General features: G+C 40.5%; 1 protein-coding gene across 4 annotated transcripts in view; it reads right to left on the bottom strand.

Moving 5' to 3' along the window:
- Window positions 1–4,442: 4,442 nt before the first annotated feature.
- Window positions 4,443–25,568, bottom strand: part of BAIAP2 (BAR/IMD domain containing adaptor protein 2) — a 187,931-nt gene continuing 166,805 nt past the window's right edge. Inside the window, exons 13-15 of one of the 4 annotated variants that reach the window (XM_081317652.1) lie at window positions 22,168–22,202; window positions 15,071–15,188; window positions 4,443–6,907 (exon numbers count right to left, since the gene is read on the bottom strand). In XM_081317652.1, coding sequence (XP_081173778.1) covers window positions 15,074–15,188; window positions 22,168–22,202 — 150 coding nt within the window. In that variant the 3' untranslated portion in view covers window positions 4,443–6,907; window positions 15,071–15,073. Of the gene's footprint in view, window positions 6,908–15,070; window positions 15,189–15,258; window positions 15,319–19,132; window positions 19,766–22,167; window positions 22,203–25,568 lie in introns of those variants that run through there. The other 3 variants (XM_081317655.1, XM_081317653.1, XM_081317654.1) reach the window with 3 other exon arrangements.

The following is a 25,568-nucleotide window of genomic DNA, read 5'->3' on the forward strand; positions in this document are numbered from 1 at the left end:
AAGAAATTTAATGGCAGGGGCACTGTTAATCCTTATTTTGCCATGGGGTGATATTTGGAGAATGAGAATTGAAAAGAATAGCAGCCATGGGTAGATCTGCTCCTCCTTGTAGTAGACAAAGCAAAAGGAGAATTTTACCAAGAAAATGCAGGTTACTGTTGAGCATTTCCAGATTCTTAGGACCTCTCAATCTCATTGGTTCTCACATCCTCTCAAAATATTCTGTGTAGATATTCTGCACTGGACTGGATTTTCAGCAACTATTAGATGGCATTGGTCCACATTGTTACATACAAGAAGGATGGTGCTGGCTTTGTGTAGTGGAATGCTGCATTTGGAGGGGTTTTGTGTGTGTATGTGTGTGTTCTCATTCTTCCACATTAGATGAAATGCAAATCTGTCAGCTATACAGTGTGCTTCTAGCTTGCCACTGCCATATTCCACTTTCAAAGGCGAAGACAGAACCAGTACCATAACAAAAGAGCAGGTTCAGGAAATGGTAAGTAGCTACAGCCCAGCTTGCTCTCTCCATTTCCTTATCTAGTTACCTTTGAAAAGGTATATGGTCTATAGTAACAGACAGCTGTCAACCCCTGAGAGACTGCATGAGGTCAGAACTAGAGCTATGTTTTGGGTTAATGATTTTCTTTGAAACAGAGAGAAATAGAGAGGGGTGGGCTATTTACAGTGTATTTTATTGATACGGGTCATAATTGCTGTATTTTTTATCAGTGCTGAGTTCCATACAGCTCCCAGCATGTGTGTCAAATACCATTGATCCAATAACTATAAAAATAAAACATTTTTAAAATAACATAACTTTTGCTTGTTCTCCTCCATCGGTGTTTTGAAGACAGCAGGAAATAATGAAATTACGGATGATATCGATTCACCTAGACATCTTGAGAGACAGTGAATCCAGTTCAGTAATGGTTTGGATATAAAATAACCAACCCCTTTCTTGACAAAGGCTCCTATGCCTCAGGTAACTGCCGGACAGAAAGAAACTGCAGATTCAGGAAAAATTGGCACCTGCATTGCTACACTTGTGCTGCAAAACAGGGATCAGTTTACTGCTGTGAAAACATCTTGGAACAGCTGCCAAGAGGGGCAACACACTGGCCCAGGAATAGCTAAATCGCCACATAGGTCTAGTAGTGTATTCCTTCTGTGGACGGGGTTGACGGGGTTAGAAACAAGCTATTTTCTTTCTCCAGTTGATGCCAACGTCGCAAGAGGTGAGAATGTTCAGTGGGGAAAAAACTAGCTATTTTCAAGAATTCATGGAGCCTATGGCATGCTAAGTTTGTAAAGCCGCCCTGAGTCTTCGGAGAAGGGCGGGATATAAATGGAATTAAATAAATAAATAAATAAATAAATAAATGTTCTCAGAAATATTTAGTAGGCTTAAAAACCAAAACCAAAACTAGGTTGGTTGAACTTGATCATCCAAGGCTAGCTCTACTTCTCAACTGGATAGGAATAAAACATGGATTACAGCCAGTGGATAGGAGTTATGTAGGGACTTTTTGAGATGGGGACAGCAACTAAGAAATAAAAAAATATTATTCTTTCCTACAGCTATGTAAATTAGGCACTGAGACTTGGGCTCTACTATTATTTGGTTTGGTTTGGTGTGGAGGCTCTTTTAGCACTCCCTTTGATATGGCATAGTAGGAAAAAAAAACTTCATTTATCTAGTTCCGTGATGGCGAACCTATGGCACGCGTGCCACAGGTGGCACGTAGAGCCCTCTCTGTGGGCACGCGCGCCGTCACCCCAGTCCTAGACCTTCAGCTGGGTTTTATAAAACCTTTTCGCTTTAGGCCTCCACCGCCATGTGCAAAAAAAAAAGGTTCAATCAATCAATTTCAACTTCTCGTGGGGAAAAAAAAAGTTCTCACAAAGTTGGAATTGATTGATTGAACATTTTAGTCCCACCCAGTCTGCCATTACCACTGCAGCCACGCCCACCCAATGGGCCATACCCACCCAGCACCCAATGATACATAATTGGTTTTGGGTTGCAGTTTGGGCACTCGGTCTCTAAAAGGTTCGCCATCACTGATCTAGTTTCTTACCACAATTTCTTTTGATGCCAAGAGTTAACTCTTGTTAAAATGATTTTAATGCCAGTGTATAGCTAACTGGTCAGGTATTGGGAGGTGTTCAGTATTTCACATTTTGGAATTAAGATTAAAAATGCAACCCTTCTCAAAGGCACTGCTGTGGCATTTTTGAAGGCAAATTTCCCTGCAGGACACCAAACCATTTTAAGTATAAAACAACTCTTGCACTATACTTTCTTTTAATAGTAGGGTCCACAGCATCAGTTCTTAGAATGCTCTTCCACTGTTATGGTCATCATTGGCATGCATGCTAAACATTTAGCAGGGCAATGAGGAAAGAAAGTAACATTCGGAAGGTAATATTCCTAGTTGTGTGTATTTCACTGGCCACTGGCCCATTCTTTCATTGTTATTAAGAGCCAGCCTCCCAATGCTAGTCATGGTGGTTTCCAATTGGGTCCAAACTAGGTACTCTGATATCATAACACCTTCGCTAGTCTATTGCTGCTTTTCTTGAAGCACAAGTCAAGTCACAGGATACATTTCCATACCATGAAATAGGTTGTGGCTGTGACTATAATTATGTCTGCTTATTCCCAAGATCCACCACGTATAACAACTTGCCCCACTTATTTTTTTTAATTTCTTTAGTTGAATTGATAAACCACCCAACTCCAATTCCAATTTTAACTGGAAGGTGTATATCACTCTTGTCATTAAGAGTTAGGCATGGATTGTTTCAAACCTTAATTTCACACTATCAATATGAAGGCAAGAGGGTCTTGTAATATTATTCCTCTGGGAAAGTTAGTTAACCAAGAAACGAAGTATAGGCAGCACAAAAACACCATAAGACCACCACTGCCCAGGTGAAACCTCTTAATCTTCAAGCCCTAACAAAAGAGACTCTTGAAGAGCATAAGCAGACCAAGTAACACTATCTAAACCAGGGGTCTTCAAACTTGGCCCTTTTATGACTTGTGGACTTCAACTCCCAGAATTCCTCAGCCAACCTGCTGCTCCTCACATGCATCCTCAGTTATGTTAGTGCTGTGCCAACTCTTACATAAAGTATAGTAACAATTTCCCATTTATTACATGCTCCTGGACCTGTTTAGGAGAAATTATTTAAATAGTTCAAATAGGAAGATGTACCAATTAGGATGGAGTGGATGGTATCAAAAACCAGTGAAATTTAAAAGTGACTCTGATCAACTTTCCCTTGAAAAATATTTGCAGGTGGACCCTCTCCCTCATTTGCTATTGCAAGTCTTTATTCTACCTTTCAGTGAAAGAAGAAAGTCAATATTAGGCTCCATTTTCTGGCATCTCCTACAGAAGATGTTCCCACAAACGGTCCCATTTTCCTACAGCACTGGGCACCTAAAAAAAACACTAAGGCAGTCTGAGCCTCAGCAAGCCTGTTCTAATTTCTGATCCTACTGATAGGTCCATCTTGCAAGAGCCAATGTTTGTTTGGAAATCTTTTGTCTATATCCTTTCTCTCCCATTCAGTGTAGGAGTTGATAGCCATGCTGCCCCTCAGCCTACCAAGAGCCTTGGTGGAGCAGTGGGCTAATGCCTCCTTAAGTAACACCAGCTGCCTGCAATTAGTGCAGGTTCGCATCCCACCAGGCTCAAGGTTGACTCAGCCTTCCATCCTTCCGAGGTAAGTAAAATGAGGACCCAGATTGTTGGGGGCAATAAGCTGACTTTGTAATAATGCCGCTTGGGGTGTGTGTGAAAGCCCTAATAAACAGGCATATACATAGAATGAAGGCTACTGCTAAGCTTGTAAGCCGCCCTGAGTCTTCGGAGAAGGGCGGGATATAAATGGAATTAAAATAAAAAAAAATAAAAAATAAAAAAAATTGGCAAGCTAGAGTTCCTATTTGCCTTGAATCTTCTAAATCAGGAGTTTTCAAACGTGGCCCTTTTATGACTTGTGGACTTCAACTCCCAGAATTCTGCAGTCAGCACTGCTGGCTGAGGAATTCTGGGAATTGAAGTCCACAAGTCATAAAAGGGCCACGTTTGAAGACCCCTGATCTAAATCAAAGTTTCTCAGCCTTAGCTGACGTGTGGACTTCAACTTGCCAAGCCTGAGAAACACAGATCTAAATAATTCCACAGCAAGGCTGCATTGCTGAAAATATTACATAAGACAGGAACTGTTCTAAGACAGGAGCAAAGCAAGGTACAAAAAATCAACCTCTTTAAAGAAAAAAATAATTTGACAAAGTTTAACTTTTTAAAAATGCATACGCAACACAGACACACACACACACACACACACACACACACACACATTTTTCAAAACAGTACAGTGTGGCTGAGAATCTTCATTATATTTATGTGAACAAAGACCATAAAGTAAATTATTCAACAACTGGAAAAATGATTTTCAAGAAAAGATTATAATAGAAGAAAGACACAATAAAAAAGCAGTTGTAGCACATGTGATCAAAAATAAGGCCAATGAGCTTCACCTGTTATATAATTTTCCTTAGGACTGCAGTCTTATCTGAACTGTCAGAGTTAGAGATTTTCTATAACTGGTTTTTAGCTAAATTTCTTTATATAAAAATATAGAATTTTAGATATTTATATGTGTGCATCATAAGCCACAGGGAAATGTACAAGTTGTGATAGAAATGCTCACTAACAGAAAAATACAGAAGTCTCCAAGCTTGCGTGGGAACTTAAACAGGATCTACATAGCATGCTAAGCCACAGTTCAACTTTGATTTACTGAATAAACCACAATGATTGGGTTCACTCAACACCTTAAGCCAGACAATACAATTCTGGGCTAAGTGTATCATAGAAGCCAGTCCTAATATTTTTCAGAAATTGAGAACAGACAACACAGAAAGTAACTATGATCAAATTTGAACTTGAATGATTTTAATGGTAGGATTGTTAAAATTATATTTGAGCCAGCTGTGACTGCTTTTTAAAAGCCACTGGAAAAAGCAAAGCAGCTGCAAATAAATTCAGGTTATGCAAAGGATCAGATGAGAGAGGCTGTTTAATATTTAGCCAAAGTTCACACCAAAATCTGCCACTTTTAGAGGAAAAAAATACCATTATTATCATCATTTCTTTTTGGGGAGGAAAATATAGATTATAAATATAGCTCGATATAGATTTTGTACAGTCAGCTGGGGGCTACTATTAAGGAGAATAAGGAGAAGTTTGCATCCAGCATAATTCATTAGGGTTTGTTCAATAAGAATTCAAAAGATAGAATGGGTAAATGGCATAGAAACAGCTCTTAAAAATTGACTACTAATTTGCCTCTTATCACTCCATATTTGAAGTCAAATGTATTTTAGGAATTGGGTTTGCATTGTTCATTATCACCAGACTCTGGTGCTGCAACTGGAATTCAAACAGTAAGAGCATTCCAAATTGTGGGTAAGTCCAGTTCCGTTTTGATAACTACCGTTTCCTAGAACTACTCATTATTCTTGGGTTACATAAACACACGTAGCGAGCTGAATGGTCTGTGTTGCATCTTACCAGACTTTGAGAGTCATTAGAACAGAAGATAAGAAAAAAGTGTATTCGTGACTGAATTAACATCTACTTTAGAAGGCAAGTGCACCTTAAACAGAAAAGTTAAAAAATAGGAACACAGCATTGGCTTAGTCATAGAACAAGGATCTTTCAAACAGCATGGACCCAATACCAAGACGGAGGTCAAGCTGTCTAAACTAACTTGTTTTGGCAGCAGAAGACACACTTGCACCAGTCAAGGTGTGTCAGTAAGAAGGCACAGCAAGTGGAGTTTGGGCATGGTAGGACTAAACTAGCTTTTTCATAGGGGCTGGACGGAAAAGTCCCTCCTTGGTCTATTTAAAGCTACAGAGAAATTAAACAAATGCTCAAACAACAGATGGTGCTAGTTGCACACAGAAAATATTCCTTCCTTGCATAACGTTCCCCAACCATCTTAATATGCTGGAAAGGGCATGCAGAATAACTTGGCTATCAGTGGGCCTTGCCGCTTAAGGATCATCACAGGCAAACGGGATAGCTGTAGGAGAGATGGACCATTAGGAGAGAAGGACCATTAATAAAAATTAAAGTTGTCAAATTGAGACAATTGCTTTGAGGAGTCCAGCTCTTTTAAACATTGATTCAGTAAAATTTTTACTTTACTTTTATCCAGCAAAAGTCCAACACAAGGTAAGGAGGGAGCTACCAGGAAGCGCTTCAGAGATTCAAGTCCGTGTCAGTTCCAGGTGTTGAGTGAGCAGGACCCGGATTGTGCATTTCATCCGACGGCCTTAGGCAGCCCCAAAGCTTCTCTTGACAGCTTGAAGTCCTGTTCAATTCCATATGTTTTGACAGAAGATGAAAGAGGACTTCCAGGAGAAATTTTAATGGGCAAACGTAGGACACTGCAAGACTGCAAGGCTCATCTATCTCCATGGCTATTTTTAAAATGTTTATGAACGTTGCATATAGCTGCAAAGGCAAAGAAGGCAGGGCCTGCTTTCTGGTCTACCTAGGTCTCCAGTCAATAGAGCAGCGTAGCATCCCTTTCAAAACTCATCGCTCTCCAAGGGTGAAGTTTCTCTTCTATTTCTAATGAGCAAAAGGAAAAGCACACTGGCATGCCATTTAAATGCCATTTAGCTATCAAAACAGAGTTGGAGGGAAAGACATGTAAACTGTACAAGGATCTCACAGAAATACAACACAGGTGAAAGCGAAATCAAAAGGTGCAAGGTACCCGCCGTAACTCAACATTTCTGGATCAGCTGATGAGAGGAGCTGAGCGATCATTTGTCACGGTTGGTTTGAGCTGGACGTTGGCAAAAGGATTCCTGTAGAGAGAAAGCAAGGCATAGTTTTAGCCAGAACTGTTTCAGGACACAAGTAGTCTGTACTGACAAGGACAAGAAAACAAAGTGGAATGCAGGGATGACACAAACACGAAGCAAAGATCACTACAAACATAGTTCCCTCCACAGCCAAAGAAACATCATGTGTTCACAAAACAAGCAACACTATGAATCTTTAAACAATGGCTTTTCCTGGAAAATGCCTTTGGCCTAATTGCCAAATTTCAGTGACAAACTATCTCAATGTTTCCTTTCTCCAGCCAAGCTTAAATCCATGGAAGACTATCCAGGACATGGACTGATGAATAAAATTGCTTTGTGTCATGCAGAAAGCCACACACACACACACACACACACACACACACACACCTGTAAATAGATGCTGTCCACTTCACCCTTCCTTGATCACTCACCCACAAATATATTGGACTACAGCCACCATTATTCCAAACAAGTTAGAGTGACATGCATTGTAGCCAAACACGCTGGGAGACATTGGCCTCAGGTCAAGTGGTGGGATTGGAACGCAGGTCACAGTTGCCATGGGCATGTCCCCAGAATATTCCTTCCTCTTATTGAAACAAAGGTAAGCCGCTTTCTCAGAAAAGTTATCTTGGCAGGAAAACAATATAACTCTTCTTTAGGGGAAGGTTGACTTTTGTCTTTGTTTTCTGACCATATCTCATTCCCCATTCCTCTCATCACATGATCTCCACTGTGACAGTTATCAGTATGAATCTCTTCTTTGAGAATTTGGGTATCACCTTGTCATGCTCCACATTCTTGGAATGTAGGAGAGTCACAGGGTACTTATACTGGCTCTGGACTATAAAAATCTGCTCGCCTGTAGATTATAACTAGTTAAGATGATCAACTATTGGGACTCTTGGAAGAAATTTTCACAGCAGTGGCAGCATGCCCCAGATCCAAGTTTAGATACAGAAAACACAGTTTACAGCCCATGAAGTTTGGAACAAAAATATAAAAACATCTAAAGAATTTAGAGTGCATACCTTCAAGACATAGGCTGGTACTAAAGATTCTTCTGATCAAAATATGCATGTTCATGTCAATCTTATTTTTATAGATTCCTTTCTCAAAAAAGAAAAACACTCTTCTATTTTAAGACAGGCAATGTACAAAAATTCATCCATAGTACTTCTGATAAATACTGAGGAGCGTGGATACATATGCACCAAAGTAGCATCACCCATGACCAGAAAAAACATTTCAGAAGGCTGGAGAGGATTCTGCCATTTGTGGAAGCACTCCCATGTCCAATAGCAACAGAAAAATCCTGGAACTCCATTCCCACATATCTTCATGAGGACTGAATACACTCAGTGGATAGGAATAATGGCTGACTGGCAGAAGAAAGGAGGAATGGAATGGCTCATCTTGAAAGAAGACCAAGAAGGTTGACCGCAGTCAGGAATTTATATACTTATTATTTGTTCAATCTGTCCATAAGCATAGCCTCCCATCTCAAGCCAATGACTCTTGGGGGGGGGGGTGCAACAGTCATAAAATTATTGTAGAAAGCCACATTCTGTTGCAGCTTCAGCTTGTTCTTCCATAAATTCAAACCATTTCAAAGTAGAGTTCCACCTCCCAGTTAGAATTCTAGCTCTTCTACCAGTTGGTCAACCCTCACGTAAGGAGGAGGAGGAACCTGTAATTTATTTCCAGGTCTCCTCAAAGTATTACCAGATTATTCTCCCCCCACCCTCACCCCCACAAAATGTCACCTGATACACACACACACACGTGTGTGTGATATGTGTGTGTTTGTGTGTAATTAATATTAATATATATATATATATATATATATATATATATATATATATATATATATATATATATATATATATATATATATATACACACACACACACATACATACATACATATTGCAACCACATACAAAGCATTGCTTCCTCCAGAACATCTGGCATCTATTCAGGACAAGCTGCTGCTCTCCCAATCTTTGTTAACAAGTAACTATTGTGGGTCTACCTTTCTCTCAGGGTGGGCAGGCTGTTCCACCATGGACAAATCTAGATCCAGGCTGAGATTACAGAGTGATGTGGGGGAGGCACTTCCAGCCAATTAGAAACTACATTTCTGATCTTTCCTGGCTCAGGGAGACTGGAGGGGGCGTTGCATCAGCTGTTCCTCAAGAAGCAATTATTTGCAGAGCGTGGCTCAGCTGCAGAGAAATTGTGTTTGAAGATTGTCCAGACTGGTTGGCCTTTGGCCAAAGAGAACAGATTTCAGATCCTACAGTCTTCTCTCTTAAAATAACAAGCAGCTTACTTTCTCTTTAAGAGACACAGCTTATCTGAGGGATAGTCAATGCTAGCCACACAAGCAATTTGCCTCTTTGTAATTTCTGCTCTTTTGGGCCACACAGATTTTCTTCTCTAAAGACACTAGCAGAGGGAATATTCCATAAAGCACCAAAAAAAAGAAAGAAAGAAAGAAAAAGAAAAAAGGAGGGGGCTGAGAACAGTCCATATTTGCCAGCTCACTGATAGGGATTTGAAGACTGTTTCTGGGGACCTTAGATGGACCCTCTTCAGAGTCATTCACCAAGGCAAAATTTATACTGTACCTCTATTTGTGAAAGCTACATGTACAACATGAATAGAATGTTCCTAGAACAATCAAATTGTTTTATTTTGGTGGTAGCATCATTTCATTTGATTTTATTTTTTGCTCTGTTTGGGGGAGTCTACGGAATGTCAGGTTTTCTTTGGTCCTATATATTCATGACAAGAAAGCAGTTGGCCTGAATGTCTCTGCAATCCTGTATGTGTCCACTTAGAAAAGGTTTTGTTGAATTAGGCTCATTCCCGTGTAAATGCAGGATGGATGTTTGCCGTAAAAACAGGCAAATGGCACTTTCCATGGAGCAAGATCAACCTGAAGCCACCAGAAAGAAACTGGTGTGTTCAAAGAAAACAGGTGGCCCACAATTATTTGCAGAGGAAAGAGAAGCTCATGGGATTCATAATGTAGAATACAAATGGATCCTTAGTGTAGCAGTTATATAGTCTGGGTGAGGAGCTGGATTACAATTCCTTGCAGCTCCTGCCCACATGACCAATAAATTGGGATCCTGGCTGGGAGTTATAGTTCAGAAACATCTGGAGACTCTAGTTTCCCTATTCCTGGCAATTGATGCTTGGTCCATGAAATGGGCAAATGGAAGACTAGGGGGTATTGCTTTGTCTAATGCTGTCAGAGATTTTAAAACTAGAAGTGCATTATTTCTCTTTAAACCAACTGTAGGCATTAATATGCCCAGGCTGCCTACCTAGGTACCTGCCTTACTCCGAGGCTTATCTTTAATTTTAAAAATTAAATAGGAAGATGGCAAAAAATATAAACTAGAGTAATACAGTGCATCCAGCAAGAAACAAGAACTTTCCCAGTTTGTCACACCCACCACAACAGACCATTCACCTAATGGTAGTCCTTTTAAGGGTACCCTTGAATTTCAGTGTACCTATCTGCTAAAGAAAAAAAACCCACCCATTTCTGACCTAAACATTTCATATATTTCTTCTTAATGCAAGCCTGCTGCTGACATCCTCCTTTTCCCAAGCAGCCTACATTTTTGTAAGTTTCATAAAGCATGATTCCATGAGATAAAGAGAAAATTCAGCCCACATAGGTGCTCTTTTCTGGGTTCAGAAAGTCACCTGGTACGCAATGATCCAAGTCTGGGACTGTTTGTTCTAAATCATCCACAGAGAAATATAAAGGTAAAGGTAAAGGTTCCCCTGCACATGCATGCTAGTCGTTTCTGACTCTAGGGGCCGGTGCTCATCACCGTTTCAAAGCCGAAGAGCCAGCGCTTGTCTGAGGACGTCTCCATGGTCATGTGGCCAGCATGACTAGACGCCAAAGGCACACGGAACGCTGTTACCTTCCCACCGTAGTGGTCCCTATTTTTCTACTTGCATTTTTATGTGCTTTCGAACTGCTAGGTTGGCAGAAGCTGGGACGAGTAACAGGCACTCACTCTGTTACATGGCACTTGGGATTCGACCCGCCAAACTGCCGACCTTCTGATCGACAAGCTCAGCGTCCTAACCCACTGAGCCACCGCGTCCCTTACAGATAAATATAGAAAACAGTAAATGACCTGGCTTCCTCCTAGATTCATTTGATATACAGAGATTTAGCATCTAATTCTCACAAGAACTGATCATCATCAGATGCTACAAGGGAACTTAAAAATGAGCAATCTTGTCCACAGAATTTCAGCTTCAAACTCAACGTGTCTGTCTACCAGTGCTGTCTAAATAGTAAACTCTCCATGATGAGGGAAAAGGGTGGGTGGGATGGGGAAATGTTCAAGTCTTAAGCTAAATTACAGGAGAAATTGGATGGTGCATGCTTCATGGTTCAACTCTTATCAGCAGAGATTCTAAAAAAAAAATAGGAAAATGAAGCTATTCAAAGAAATCCATGCTATCCTTTAAAAAATCCACGTGCAAGAGTGTAAGGATGCACTTTATTTATGAAAGACTGTAGTCTTCTTCACTGCACTCTAGTGTGTGCCTAAGATGGTGATACAATGGAAACACCCAGCAGTCTGTTTAGCACTGTTCTATCTAAAGCAGAGCTGGGTATTCTGTAACCCTTGTGCAGGTTCTCAAGTCTCTTTTCTGTGGCTCTGCAATTCATAAGACCACATTGGCAAATAAGACCGACTGACTTTCCCACTGGGTTTGAGTAGGAAACCAAAGGTAAAAAATTTTCCTCAAATCTACTGAGCTTACACATTATTATTATTAAAAACAAAACCAAACCCAACTCTCTACACAAGATGAAAGATGCAACCCCCTCCCCACTCATTCCTATAACATCCCCATATCCACTAACTGCTGTGTTTCCTGTAATTCCTAGCTGATGGAAAGATAATGTAAAAAGAAAAAAAACAGTTTATATCCCATAAAAGTTTATCTCAGTGAAGAAAAATGGAGCCTGCAGCCAAAAAAGAAGCAGGGATTCATTCCAGGTTTGGCTGCTGTTAGAGGCCCATTTTTCAGAACTCGTGCTCTGTTGCTCCCAGGTTACAGAATATGCTTCACTGGGAGCTGCATTTCTCCCACATTCCCTCTGGGTTTAGAAAACCTAGAAAATACATTTCTTTCATCAGATTTTTGATTGTTAATTGAGCTTAGCATCAATTCGAATATGGGTTTATATTATGTTAATTTATGTTTGAAATTGGTTATGTTTGTGTCAGATCCCCAAATCCTTTGTCAGGACCCACCCCAATTCACATCTTAGGAAATAAAGAACTCTTGGAACCAGGCTTGTCCAAAAAGGAGATTTTACTAAGATGTAGTTGATTGTGGGAATACAAGACAGGATCTGGCATTGTTACATTTTGATACTGTATAAAGGATTCCCGTTTCAACCCCCTCGCTTCAACTCCATTTGGTCAGACTCACATTAATGAAACTTAGGTGTCAGGCCCTTCCGTGGGAAAGGGTAATCTTCTCATGCTTTTTATTGCTATTGCTTTCTTCCTTTCAGTTTCAAATGGAGATACAGACCAGATCTCTTCTTCCCTAACCCTCCCCCTTGTTGTCCCCAGTTCAAAAGGTTTTCCTTGGTCTTTGAAGATAGCCTACAGGCAGGCTGAATACACCTCTTCTCCTTCCCCCTCAGAAGATGGCAGAATCCACAATATTTTAAACATACATTTATGAATGTGATATAAATGGATTCTGACATCCTTATTATTTTCCCTGCATATGTGCTCTTGCTTGGGGCCTGCCATTCTGCTGGGATTTGCTTTCGCTTGGGATAACTTTCGCTTTCTGCTTTTCCTCTCCCGCCTTTATCCACTTGAGAAAAGACTGTGTCTGCCTTATCAGGGAGACAGTTATGGAGAAACGAAACTGGAGAAGACCTTGAGATGCACGCCAACTGTGCCAGTTATCTGCACTTCGTTGCCACTTGTGGATTTCAAATGGACACTATGACTTTGTTGGGAGGAGGAAGATTGCTAGTTTAACTGTACCATTTAAGCCAGGCATGTCAAACTTGCAATGTCACGTGATGTTGTGCAATGTATTGGGACTTTTCCCTCATTGCCAGCAATGGGTGGGCGCAGTTTCAGCATGATGCATCTGGCCCACGGGCCAGCAGTTTGATATGCCTGGTTTAAGTGGAATTTTCCTCAGATCTCACCTTGACTTCCCTATTGTCACTAACCCCTAATAACAGTTCCTTTGGAGACAATGCCTGTTTCAAGAGTTCTGCTTTCTTGGGTGGTTAGCTGAGGTGGGTCCTTAAAGTTTGCTTTTTAACATTCTTGTCAGCTGCCTTGACTATTTGCTAGAATGAAAAGCAGAGGGCCCATTTTAGCATTTTGGCATTTTCTAGGGCTTCTTTCCCAGAGAGAGTGTTTCCTCTTATATTTCTGGCAAAAGAAAGTGTAAGTTTGAGAATGCTTGCTAATCCCACAGTAACTATCCCTGGTTTGTTTTGCAATGTAATGTTTCTGCACACCAATGCAATAGCTAAATATTAACTACAAAATATTAACAAGTAGCACGTGGGGTATGCGCAAAAGCATTATTCACATGCCTTCTTTTAAAGAGGCCACAGCTGATAAATCGACGTGTGCTGTAATCTGGAGGGATCTACAAACATTTCAGGCTATACCTAACTTACTGCATGTCGTCCCAATTCAGGTGGCTGCAGTTACCCAGCCTTGGCTGGTCTCCAAAGAGGCTAAGTATCATCAACCCAGGTTAATACTTGGATAAGTGACCACCAGAATACCACATTGTATACTGGCACGTTTTTTAAAAACAAATCCTGGAAGAAGATATTGTTAATTTCTTACGTATTATTGCCAATAAAAGGATAAGGGTCTTCCCAGGTGGTCTGTAGAAGCAGTAGCCCAACATCTCTTCGGTGAGAGAGAAAGAGACACTGGGCTTGCTTGCTGTGCAGACATGAAGTAAAGCATCATTTCTCTTTTGGACGCAAGCACCCATTTGCAACCAGTGCGGCTCTTTTAAAAAGGGCTGTTCAGTTCACAGCAGCAAAATTAATTATTCTATTTTTAAAGCACAGGGAATTAATATTTCCTACTTAATTATTGCAGGAGCTTAAGGTGGCCCCTTCTCCCCACAAGGGATGCTAAAATAGATTCTTGAAACTGAAAGAGAGCAGAGAAAGTCTTGTAAATGGTTCACGCTGTGACTCACCAAGGAATAGTTAACTTTTTTTTTAATAGCAAATGAGAAGGGAGGAGAAATGTGAGAGCCTGACAGATTTTTTTTTAAAAAAAATGTATCGCTGCTGAGCAGAGATGGAAGCCAAGATAGAGGAGAGAGAGCCATATGTATTTTATTCCCATAATCCTTTAGTCCTAACCTGTGTTTCCTTCCATTTGTCCTAGGGAATTGTATAAAAGTAGCTGTTTGCCAATGTGACTTTCCATGCATATATAATGAGGCAAAATAATAATGAAATGACTGAAAACATAAACAGTTCAGAAGAAAAATTGGCTCATTACCTTGTTGGCACTCTCCAGCATCCCCTCACATACAATGGGAGCTTTTATGTGGTCACACGCATACACAAAAGCCATTTGATCATTCCAAGTTTACATTCCCATCCCTGACAAAAGTGGCAATGGGCAGTCTGCAGGTACAAGGTCCCTTTTCTCACAACCAGACCCCCGCAACCAACTGTAGCTGAAATGCCCTAGGACAAAGTCCTGGCATAAAAGACATGAAGTCAAACAAAACCACTTGGAAGGGAAAGGAAAGCCAATGAAAGCCCAAGCCCGGTGTATTTGCCAACAATATTACAGTAATCGTGCAAAAACTTCAAAATGCTCGTTGGAAACCAGAAACCCCAGTGCCCAGATTTAGAAGCTCAGTGAAAATTCAAATGTAGCAAAAAGAAAAGGTTGGGGGGAAAAAAGAAGAAGAACCAAGGAAAGGAGGATTTTAAGATTGGTGGATATAAGTGTGGACTGCAAAAAGGGAAGCCGGGAGATTTACTCCCAAGATCAGAGGAGCAAAAGGAACCACTTCCATTAGCCAAAGAAAGGTGACGAAATTCCAACACCGCTGGAATTGAGCCGTGCTCTGAACTGACCAGTTATCTGCAGAGAATGGAACCCTTCAACGGAGTAACTGCAACCGGTTTCCTACGCCCTCCATCTCCACCTGTGGTTCCATAGGCAACAGCATTTAAGAAGTCAGTCCAGAGCATTCTTAGGAGTGAAGTGTGGGGCAGAGGGAGAGCAGTGGGCCCGTGGGAAAAAAAAAAGATGGTAAACTTACAACTACTGTATACACACAGTCAGGGATACATCTCAAAACCTGGCCACTTCAACATCCGGGCTGTAATGGAAAAATAGAGAGGCTGTTTGTAGAGCAGTATGTGGCAAACACGTATAGTCCATATTAATGGAGAAGGGACAAGGGTGGGTTAGGGTGGAGCCTTCACTGACCAGGCCCCTTAAAGGCAGGACATCCAGAGGAGATTTTTTTCTTAATTAGATATCAGCTAGATCGGACCTAAGAGGAAATAAAGTTTACTTTTTTTTTAACCTTTGGGAATGTTAATTCTTTGCCTTCCCCCACCCCCAAAAGTCAATGGCAAGAGAATTAAAAGGGAGGAGGAAATGACTTTTCTTTTTTTTCTCAATTGCCTCAGGTTTAAAAAGAGATCACTGTGTTTTGGCTCCCTGCCAGAGAAGATATTTCACTTAACACTCTTTCCCCTAGGCGTAAAGTTTTCAGATATGTTCTTTCAAAAAACAGCCATCTTTCTCCTGGGTCTTCAGAACTTTCCAGGCACAGGTAGTCCTCGACTTATGACCAAAATTTCTGTTGCTAAGTGAGACATTTGTTAAATGAATTTTGCCCCATTTTGCAACCTTTCTTGCCACAGTTGTAAATCACCACAGTTGTTAAAATAGTGACATGGCTGTTAAGTGAATCTGTCTCCCCCATTGACTTTGCTTGTCAGAAGGTCACAAAAGGTGATAACGTGACCCCAGGACACTGCAGCCGTCATAAATATGAGTCAGATGCCCAATGTTTTAATTTTGATCACATGGCCATGGGGATGCTGCAACAGTCGTAAGTGAGAAAAACAGTCATAAGTCACTTTTTTCAGTGCTGTGGTAACTTTGAACAGTCATGGAATGAACTATTATAAGTCGAGGACTACCTGTACTTGGAATTTTTTAAAAAAAATGTTTGGAATGACATTATGTCAGCATAATAACCACAAGTGGAAAACTGGATGTAGCCTCCACAAAATGGAGTAAACTTCAAGTAAACCAGGTTGCAGTGGGATTTTTGAATACCACATGGACAGCAACATAATGAGGAAGAAAATAAAAGGCTAGATTGTCCCAATATTATTTTGGGATAACAGAGACATAGCTGAACATATTGTGTCTTTAGAAATCCCCACGATGCTCTGCTATAATTCCTGCACTTTCCCACTCTGCTGCCCTCCAAATATCTCATTTCAGACTCTACATTATCGAGCCAGAATGACTGAAGGATGGAAGCTGTAATCCAAAAGATTAGGAGGTTATGCTCAACAGAACTGTTTATTTATTTTTTAACCTATAACAACTTTTACCTTTAACTATGCATTGGCTTCCGGTTGCCCTCCGGGTGAGATTCAAGGTGCTGGTGATGACCTATAAAGCCCTAAATGGCTTGGGTCTGGGATATCTGAGGGAACACCTGCTGCCGGCATCAAGCTCCCTTCGTCCTGTGTGCTCCCACAGGGAGGGTCTTCTCAGGGTACCGCCGGTAAAAGATTGCCGGCGGACAATACCCAGGGGGAGGGCCTTCTCTGTGGGTGCGCCGGCCCTTTGGAACCAGCTACCTGTAGAGCTTAGGACTGCCCCTGACCTTCGCTCATTCCGCCGGGACCTGAAGACCTGGCTCTTCGAGCTTTCTGGCCTGGACTGAGAATATTAACTGGGGTTTTAATTGTATTTTAATTGTTATTGGGGTTTTTAGTTTCAAGGTTAGTTTAATCATTTTAATTGTTTTTAATCTATGCAATTTGTTGTACTGTTTTAAAAAACCTTGTGAACCACCCTGAGTCCTACGGGAGAAGGGCGGTATATAAGTTTAATAAAAAATAAAATAAGTTTAATAAAATAAATAAACTATAATTATTAGCTGTGGCTAAGGTTCTTCTGCAACAAACTCTCAGGTTCTAATGATCTGGTTCTTGGTAAATACTCTGACAAGTTTCATACCTAAGTAGTGGACCGAAGAGGCTTATTGGAAAGAGTCTTCCACCAGATATTGGTGATCAGAATTAGAACAGGAAGAGCTGGTTAACCTGTATAGGTTCCTGTCCTGGGTTTGAGCTAGTCTCTTTTTCGGTCTCAATTTTTAATATGTAGAATGGGAATAAAATAACTTGCACTCTCACAGTCATGAAGAGATGTCTGAGCATTAAAGGGAAATTGAGGAAATAGGGATTGGGCCAAAAGCCTTTTGTATTAACGAATAAACTAGCAATAGCACTTAGAGTTATGTACCACTTCACAGTGCTTTACAGCCCTCTCTACACAGTTTTACAGAGTCGGCATATTGCCACCCAAAATCTGGGTCCTCATTTTACCAACCTCAGAAGGATGGTAGGCTGAGTCAACCTTGAGCCAGCCAAGGTCGAACTCCAGATTGTAGACAGAATTAGCCTGTAATACTGCATTCTAACCACTGCACCACCACGGCTCTAAACAATCTAAGTGTGAGCATATAGTCTGCCAAGGATAAAGCCAGCTAAATAAATAGACTTTAAAAAAAAACATTGAAGAAAATCACCCAAGCCCAACTCAACAGAGGAAGTAAAACTTTTATTCAAATATCATAGTACATGGCACATTTCTTTTCAGCTTCATTTTTTTTGTTGGTTTTTTTTTTGTATTTGCTTCTTAGGTTTTTTTTAAAAAAAAGAAAGAAAAAGAAACACAATACCCCTCTCCATCAGCACTTTTACAGTGTCCACACAGTGCTTGTGCGTTTTCTGTTTTGCTTTGTTTTCTGTATTCTACAGAGTATCTTTGATGTAAACGTCATTTGAGCAAAGCTATGACAATGAGGATCTTACTACAGTACATATGCCCCAAGTCTATTATATAAAACAAAAGCTTTGTTAATATGTGTAGAGATAGAACTTTCATATATACAAATGGTAAAGATAATATTGCCAGCTGCTTCCTATACAGATCAAATATTTTGACTGTTTTTCACTTAATTCACATTGGCATCGCACAAGGGCATCGGCAAGTATGGTTAAAAAAAAAGTCAATATATTGGTTAAGACAATATAGTCAAAGCCTGCCCACTTTTTAAACGCAGTTTTGACTGCACCGTTGTGGGTCACCATGTTGACTTTTTGGACCATATCCTGCAGACACCCTTTGGTCATCATAGGAATACAGCTTCAAACTGTAGACTATAACCCATGGTTTCCCAACCTTGGCCACTTTAAGACATGTGGACTTCAACTCCCAGAATTCCCCAGCTGCTGATGGCTGGAGAATTCTGGGAGTTGAAGTCCACTCGTCTTAAATTGGCCAGGGTTGGGAAACCCTGTTGTAACCCAAAGCTGAAAGTGTTCAGTCTTTAGCATGGGTCACGTGTCTGATCGCCTGCAATTTGGTAACGGAAGAAGCAGTCCATTAGTTTCAGTCCTACTTTGTTTGCCCCTGAAATTAGTTAAGACACATAAAAAAGACTCTTTTTTTTAAAGGAAAGGAAAGTGGTTGAAATTTCAGCAAAAAAGAAGAAAAACCACCACGTTCAGAACCGGAACTTCAAAACAGAGGCAATTTGGCCCTCCCTCTTTACCATGAAGACAAAAAAAACCCCTCCAGTTTTATAAAGAGAAAGTCTTTGGATTGATCTGGCAATCTGCATAATACAACAGAAGAAGCCCTTCCCCTCCCTTCCCCTCCACTGCTCTTTTCAGCATAACTGTGAGGTAACAATACCTTCCTACAAAATATATATCATAATAGAATAGAATAATAATATAATATGCTTGTGTCTGTCATATATATACATATATATAAAACAAAATACTTTACAAAATGGAGACTGGGTTGGTGCTCAGTTTAACAGTCCAATTCTTGCTAAAACCAACACAGAAATACCCGAGCATCCCAACGCCCCTTTTTTCTTTTGACACAGAAAACTGATTTTGTGATAAAGTTGCAAAAAAGGATAGTTGAAGTAACAGTACGTACACCATATGCCATGCATATTTTGTTTCCAGATTATTTTTTTTAAAGAAGGGGTGAATCTTGCACTTATTTTGTTATAAATGTGCAGCTTGCATTAACATCTCTGAAAAGAGAATGCATTAAGAAAAATAAAATAATTTATAAATGAGAGAGAGAGAGAGAGAGAGAGAGTGAGAAAGAGAAAGAGAAAGAGAGAGATGCAGCATCTTTATCTAGTTTAGTTTATCTAAATTGCATCTGGTAGTGACTGTGAAAACCAACATTCCTTTTCTGGACATTTTTCTGTTCCAAAATGGGTGGTTGCAAATACCAGGGGATGGGGAAGTAGCAGCTCCAAGGGTTCCTCAAGGAGTGGTCCTCAGGGTCTCAGAGGTGAGAGGAGGAGCTGGCACTGTTGCTTTGAAAACGGGATAGGCAGGAGGAAAAATGTGCATCTCAGAAGAAAGAAGGAAATGAAGGGGACAGAGAAGCAAAACAAGGAAGTCTTCCAAGCAGCAGCTGCCATTTCTAGTCAAGGTTCCTTCTCTCACACTGTAGATACCAACGTAGCACTGCCGCTGTGGAACAGAAAGAAAAAGCACACAATTCGCCCAAACTCGCTTCAAGAGAGAGAGGGGGGGGAGGGAAAGTAATAACCAAGAGTAGATGGAAGAGCACCAAGCTGCAACGCATTGATATTGGAATTAGGAAGCAAGGGCAGAGAGAGGGTGGGCAGGAAGCAATGAGTAGACTATTGGCAGCTTCATTGCAGCTCTGAAATGGCAACATTTCTTGGGCTCCATCTAGCAGCAGAACCCACTATGTTAGAGGTACTTGCCATACTCAGAAAACAACAGGAAAGAAAATCAGGTTGCTGCTCTGTGACATCTTTGTTGCTTCTAATTGCTTGGATATGGATTTTGCATTCATTCCTGGTTTTGTAAGGGGCATTCCCACCACTGTGTCTCAGTTTGAAGGCCACAGGGGAAAAAAAATTAAGTCTAACAAAATATGCAACTAGAGATGCCAGAAGAGCAAAATGTGGAGTCAACTTTTCATTCCTGCTTGAAAAAAAATTGTAGTCTGTCTAACTGGAAATATTACATTTAAAACTGAAGTTTTGTCCCACTGAGCAAATGACTCATGGACGCACTGCAGAAAATGAGACATGGGTGGTGCACATTCAGTTAATTCACTGTGCCAACCATGTCTGTTGAGCACATCTACTACCCTGCATGAGTTGCAATGCAACATAAAGAACAGTCATATTTTCCTATCACTGCACACAGCAGGGGAAGCTCTGTAATAATTAACACAGTGACATTCAATAAAGCTCATCTTCCTTTTTAGATTGGCTAACAGGAAGAATGAAAAAGGATACTTTATGGAATGATGACGTGAAAGAAGCTGGGCATGAGAAAAAGCATGACCATGGCAAAAAACCGTATCGTACATTGATATTGTACAATGTACAGAGAAATGGGATGATTACAAAGAAGAGAGCAAGGAAAAACTGAGAAAATACAAAGCAATTTTGACGGGAATCAAAATTGTTTTGGAAGTGAGTGAAAAGGAATCTCCAGTAGAGTAAATTAATTAATTAATGTTTTGACATTTAGTAAGGAGTAAGATCTGGATGTATGCTGTGCCCTTAGTTGTTTAATGTGTTTATGAATAAATATATAAGGAACTAGACAATTTGTGACCCACTGGGTCATTTTTCAGAGATATTTCCTTACCTAAACAGAGAAACAGAATAACCATGACTGGGCAAAGAAAAAGTGATTTCTGAAGTGAATGAACTCAATTTATTCATAAATAACACACACACACACACACACCAGGAAAAGTACCGTAGATGAATTTGTGCATCTTGGCAGAATTAAAGATGAGAAAATGGATGAAGAAATCTTAAGTTGTGCAAATGTTGATAAAAGAAAACTAATGGGAAATACTTTGACTGGAGGAATGAACGTGAAATGAGATGATAATAGCTGTTTATAAGATGTCCTTTCAGCTATGTAGTTATGTGGAGGTAAGAGTTGGGAATGTCAGGAAAAAATAAACAAAAGACAGTTGAATACAATGGGTAGTTATTTTGGAAAAACAAGAAAAGATAGGACCAAGAATGTATGGACATAAATGTGAACTAACTACATAAAAGGTGACCAGTGGGAAAGAAATGAGTTGAAAGAATGAACAAAATGGATAGGGGAAAAAAAGAAGAGTGAATGGATGAAGAGGAAGAAACACCAAGGAAGTTGTGGCTGGATGCAATTGACAAGAACCTTCAAAAAAGGGGTGAGAAGTTTAAAGAATGAATGTATGAAGTGTGGAATAAATATAGCAGAAGTCATGGCCACAAGGACAGAAAAGAATAATGAGATATTTCTTGTTATTTATTTGCAGCATTTTTATACAGCCCACTCTAATGAGTCTGAGCAAGGTGCATAAACATTTTCTGCAGTTTGCATAACACTGGCTACCTTGAAAGGGAAAATTGTGTGGGCTATATATGTATGAGAAGCATTTCGGTTCCAGAAATATATATCCTTTTTGTGAAAAGCCCAGACCAAATCCATTCCAAAATACAAGCAATTATGCCATGTCTTACTCAGAAAACAGGAGGATTTGGCCCCTGGACTCCCAGTTCCTGCACACTTTAAAAACACGTGGTTCTGTGGGAATTTCTTTCATTTAAGCTTCTGCCAGGCTATGTGGCTGATCTAAGAAAGCTAATGCGAGACTGGACCTGGGAGGTTAGACTTTAATGGGAAAAATTGAAGAGCTGCAGGCTAGACTAAGAAGATTTAAAAAAAATCAACTTCTTTAGAATTTTTAAGATGCTATATAGGGCATGTCAGTGAAACCACCAGAAATTGCATTTAACATCGCTTTTAAACTTTTGCCCAAACTTTAGCTTCTCCTATTGAAATTAATTTTGTAGACCCATCATGGATTGGAAAATGAAGTATCTTACCTGCTTGAGGGTCTTGCCCCATAGTCATCCAGTCCCTGTAGAAAAAAAACAAGGGGGGGGGAGGGGATCAGCTATGGAACCATAAGGTTTTTGCCACAAAGATAGCAATGAAAGTTATGCATCTGCCTTGTCCCAACAGCCTTCCAAGGCATAGTCAGAGTACTTGGTCTCAAAAGTATGACAAAAGATATTGGCAAAAAACAAAACAAAACACATTTGTTTCACCAGAGGGTGATCTTGTATAGCAGATCTACAAGATTAAAAATAGCTTCCAACTTAAAGACATGCAGTGCAGGATGCTAAAAAGGGACTGTGCAAAATGCTATGCACACTGCAAAAACACGCTGTGGTGAATGCAGGCAGCTTGATAGCATTTCAGTTCCTGATGGAGGAAGGCTGCATCCTCCATCCCTTTTGCATATCATCATCTTCCCTTCAGAGAGGTAGATCAGATGAAGTCACAGCCGCCATGCACAGCGAAATGCAGCCTGCTACTTTCATCGCTGTTCTCTGATACATCAAGGGAAGTGAATTAAAAATAAAAATAAAAGCGCTTATTTTTCCTTTTTGGGTGAAGTCTAATCATACAGCTACTGTGGAAGGAATGAATCGTATTTAAGACCTATGTTGTATAACAGAGTATAGGTAGTCTTTGACACATGATCGCAATTGAGCCCGGAATGTTTGCCCGCTCAGCAACACAGTTGGTGAGTGAGTTTTGCCCCATTTTATGACCATTCTTGCCACAGTTGTTAAATGAATCACTGCGGTTGTTAAGCTTGTAACATGGTTGTTAAGTGACTCTGGCTTCCCCATTGACTTTGCTTGTCACATAAGGTGATCAAATGACCTTGGGACCCTGCCAATGGTCATAAATACACGCCAGTTGCCAAATTTTGATCACGTGACCATGGGGAAGCTCCAACGCTTGTAAGTTTGAAAACTGGCCATGTCACTTTTTTCAATGCCACTGTAAATTTGAATGGTCACTAAACAAATGGTGGTAAGTCAAGGACTACCTGTATTAAATTGTGAGCCTTTGAACATGGCTGACCTCCAACCCCCAGCAGCCACAGCCAGCGTCATCCCATGATGAAAATGCTGGGAACTGAAGAGCCGCCTGTTCCCCATTCTTGACGTAAAGGGAATCATAATCTTGGACAGTTCTTGGGATTTTTCTCTAGCCTGAACTAATATACCCTTACTCCTGTTCAGACCTATGAAGATATTGGGCTCAACTACAGCACTTGTACGAAGTTTTCACCTGATTACGGCAATAAATATTCTAGACAAAAACATAAAATTTTAGATCTGAGGTCAGCCTGTAGTTGAAATGGAAGGACTATACTCAAATATATTCAAAGAGTACCATAGTAGCCTCTTAATTGGTATGTGGGTGTATTAAGGATAAGGCACATTCTTCTTTTGCTGTGATCTTTTCCTCTGACATGTGTCTAGCCAGAGTAAAAGGGGCTTCCGAATGAACGACTTGAGAATCAAAGCTCGCCATTAAAGAAATCCAACGTTTTTCTAGCCAAAGCCACTCTTATTTTGCAACTTATCTCTTCACAGCACACTCTGACATACAGTAGATATTTAATTCTAAAGGCCCTGAGAAAAGGATGGACTCTTGTGCTTAGAAAATCTCTGATAGCATAACCTCTTTACAGCCAAAAATTGTGCCTTCATTTTAATGCTAAGTATTCTTGGGCTGATAACATTCTTCTCAGTGTGCTACCCTTGATAGGAGATAAACATTTTAATGTGGTTTTCCAACAAAATTAAATTCACCCATCCCCTTTTGCCTACTAATGTGCACACACTGTTTCCATGTCCCTCAGCTTATTTTCCTTGTCTCCATCCACCCACTAGCTGTTTAATCTTCTCAAATTTCCAGAGACCCCACGTGGAAGGTCCAAGGGAGAGGGGATGGGGGGAAAAATAAGCATTGTTGGCCTAAGAACCATTGACTTCTGCAGCTAGATACTTGTAGAACAGCCATATGTTACCAGTTGGGTGTTTACATTGCCCTTTACTGCCAGTCTTTCTGCCTTACCCATCACTAATTTGCCAAACTGTTAATTCTTTACCTCTACTCCTGTTTGGCTTTTCTGACAGCTGTTTTCATTTTTTTTATTTTTATTTTTGAAGAAGCCTTTCATCTCACCGGCTTCTTAAGATTGAGGAGGATGGGGAGAGGTGTGGCACCAGGATATGTGTGTTAGGTAAGCCACAAAGATGCTGGAGGCAGAAAAGAGGCTTTCGAAACCCCAATGGAAACATTGTGTTCTTGGGACTTACGGCTGTTGACCTAGAATAAGGCTGGTAGGAGGCAGGTGACACTGGGAAGAGGCCACGGGAATATTCATTAATTGCACAACCGTAGGGCATAAGGTACTCCTATAAATAATGAATACAAGCAACTGTTGGCCAGAAAGCCTCGCCTGCTTGTACGCAAACCTGTGTTATGAAACAGATTTTTTTTTAGGAATGTTCACTTCAACAATGGTGCAACCAGAGCTACTTTTAATAATAATAATAATAGAATAGAGCTGGAAGGGACCTTAGAGGTCTTCTAGTCCAGCCCCCCGCTTAAGCAGGAGAACCTACACCATCTCAGACAGGTGATTGTCTAGTCTCTTCTTAAAAATCTCCAGTGACGGAGTGCCCACGATTTCTGGGGGTAAGCTGTTCCACTGGTTGATCGTCCTCACTGTCAGGAAGTTTCTCCTTCTCTCCTTGATAAGTTTCCAACCATTTAGCAAGGCAGCCTCCTGCTTACCCACAATGTGCACACTGCACCCTTGATTTTTGGTCCAAGTTTCCTTCTGGTGATCAGCTTCAAAACATAATGGCAACTGTAACGCCATTGTTAGGTTGCATATGGAAGGTAACTTTGCAGTTTAGCACAAAGAAGGGAGAAGAACTGCTTTATGAAAGGAAGTGGGTTCACTGACTTCCCATCCTAGCCTTCAACTTTGTAGAAGAAGTTTTAAAACAATTTCGCAGGCAATAGAAGAAGTTATCAATAGCATTACTAAGAAACAGCACCACAAGGATCCAATCAATTCAAATAGATATAAACTCCAACGATTGGGGGGGGGGGCGAGTTGGGAATCTTGTTGGTCACAGCCCAAAGAAATATTTGACAGATTCAATCATTTCATCACAAAACCTCTCTATCCTACAGGGAAAAATAATGAGTTCAGACAGATATTGCAAGTTGGCTTAATTGAAAACAAGAGCTGGTAGTCCATTGGTGGGCTAATCTCAAGTTTGTTCCATTCAACCACAGTTCATAGTTTCACTCACACATTGTGCTGAGCCATGCTTATGGCTTAGTAGTCTGTGAATCAGACTTCTTGTTTGTTACCCAAATCACAAAGTGTGACTCAGCTAGA

This window comes from Vipera berus (assembly GCF_964194415.1).
Source record: "Vipera berus genome assembly, chromosome: 2".
Lineage (NCBI taxonomy): Eukaryota > Metazoa > Chordata > Lepidosauria > Squamata > Viperidae > Vipera > Vipera berus.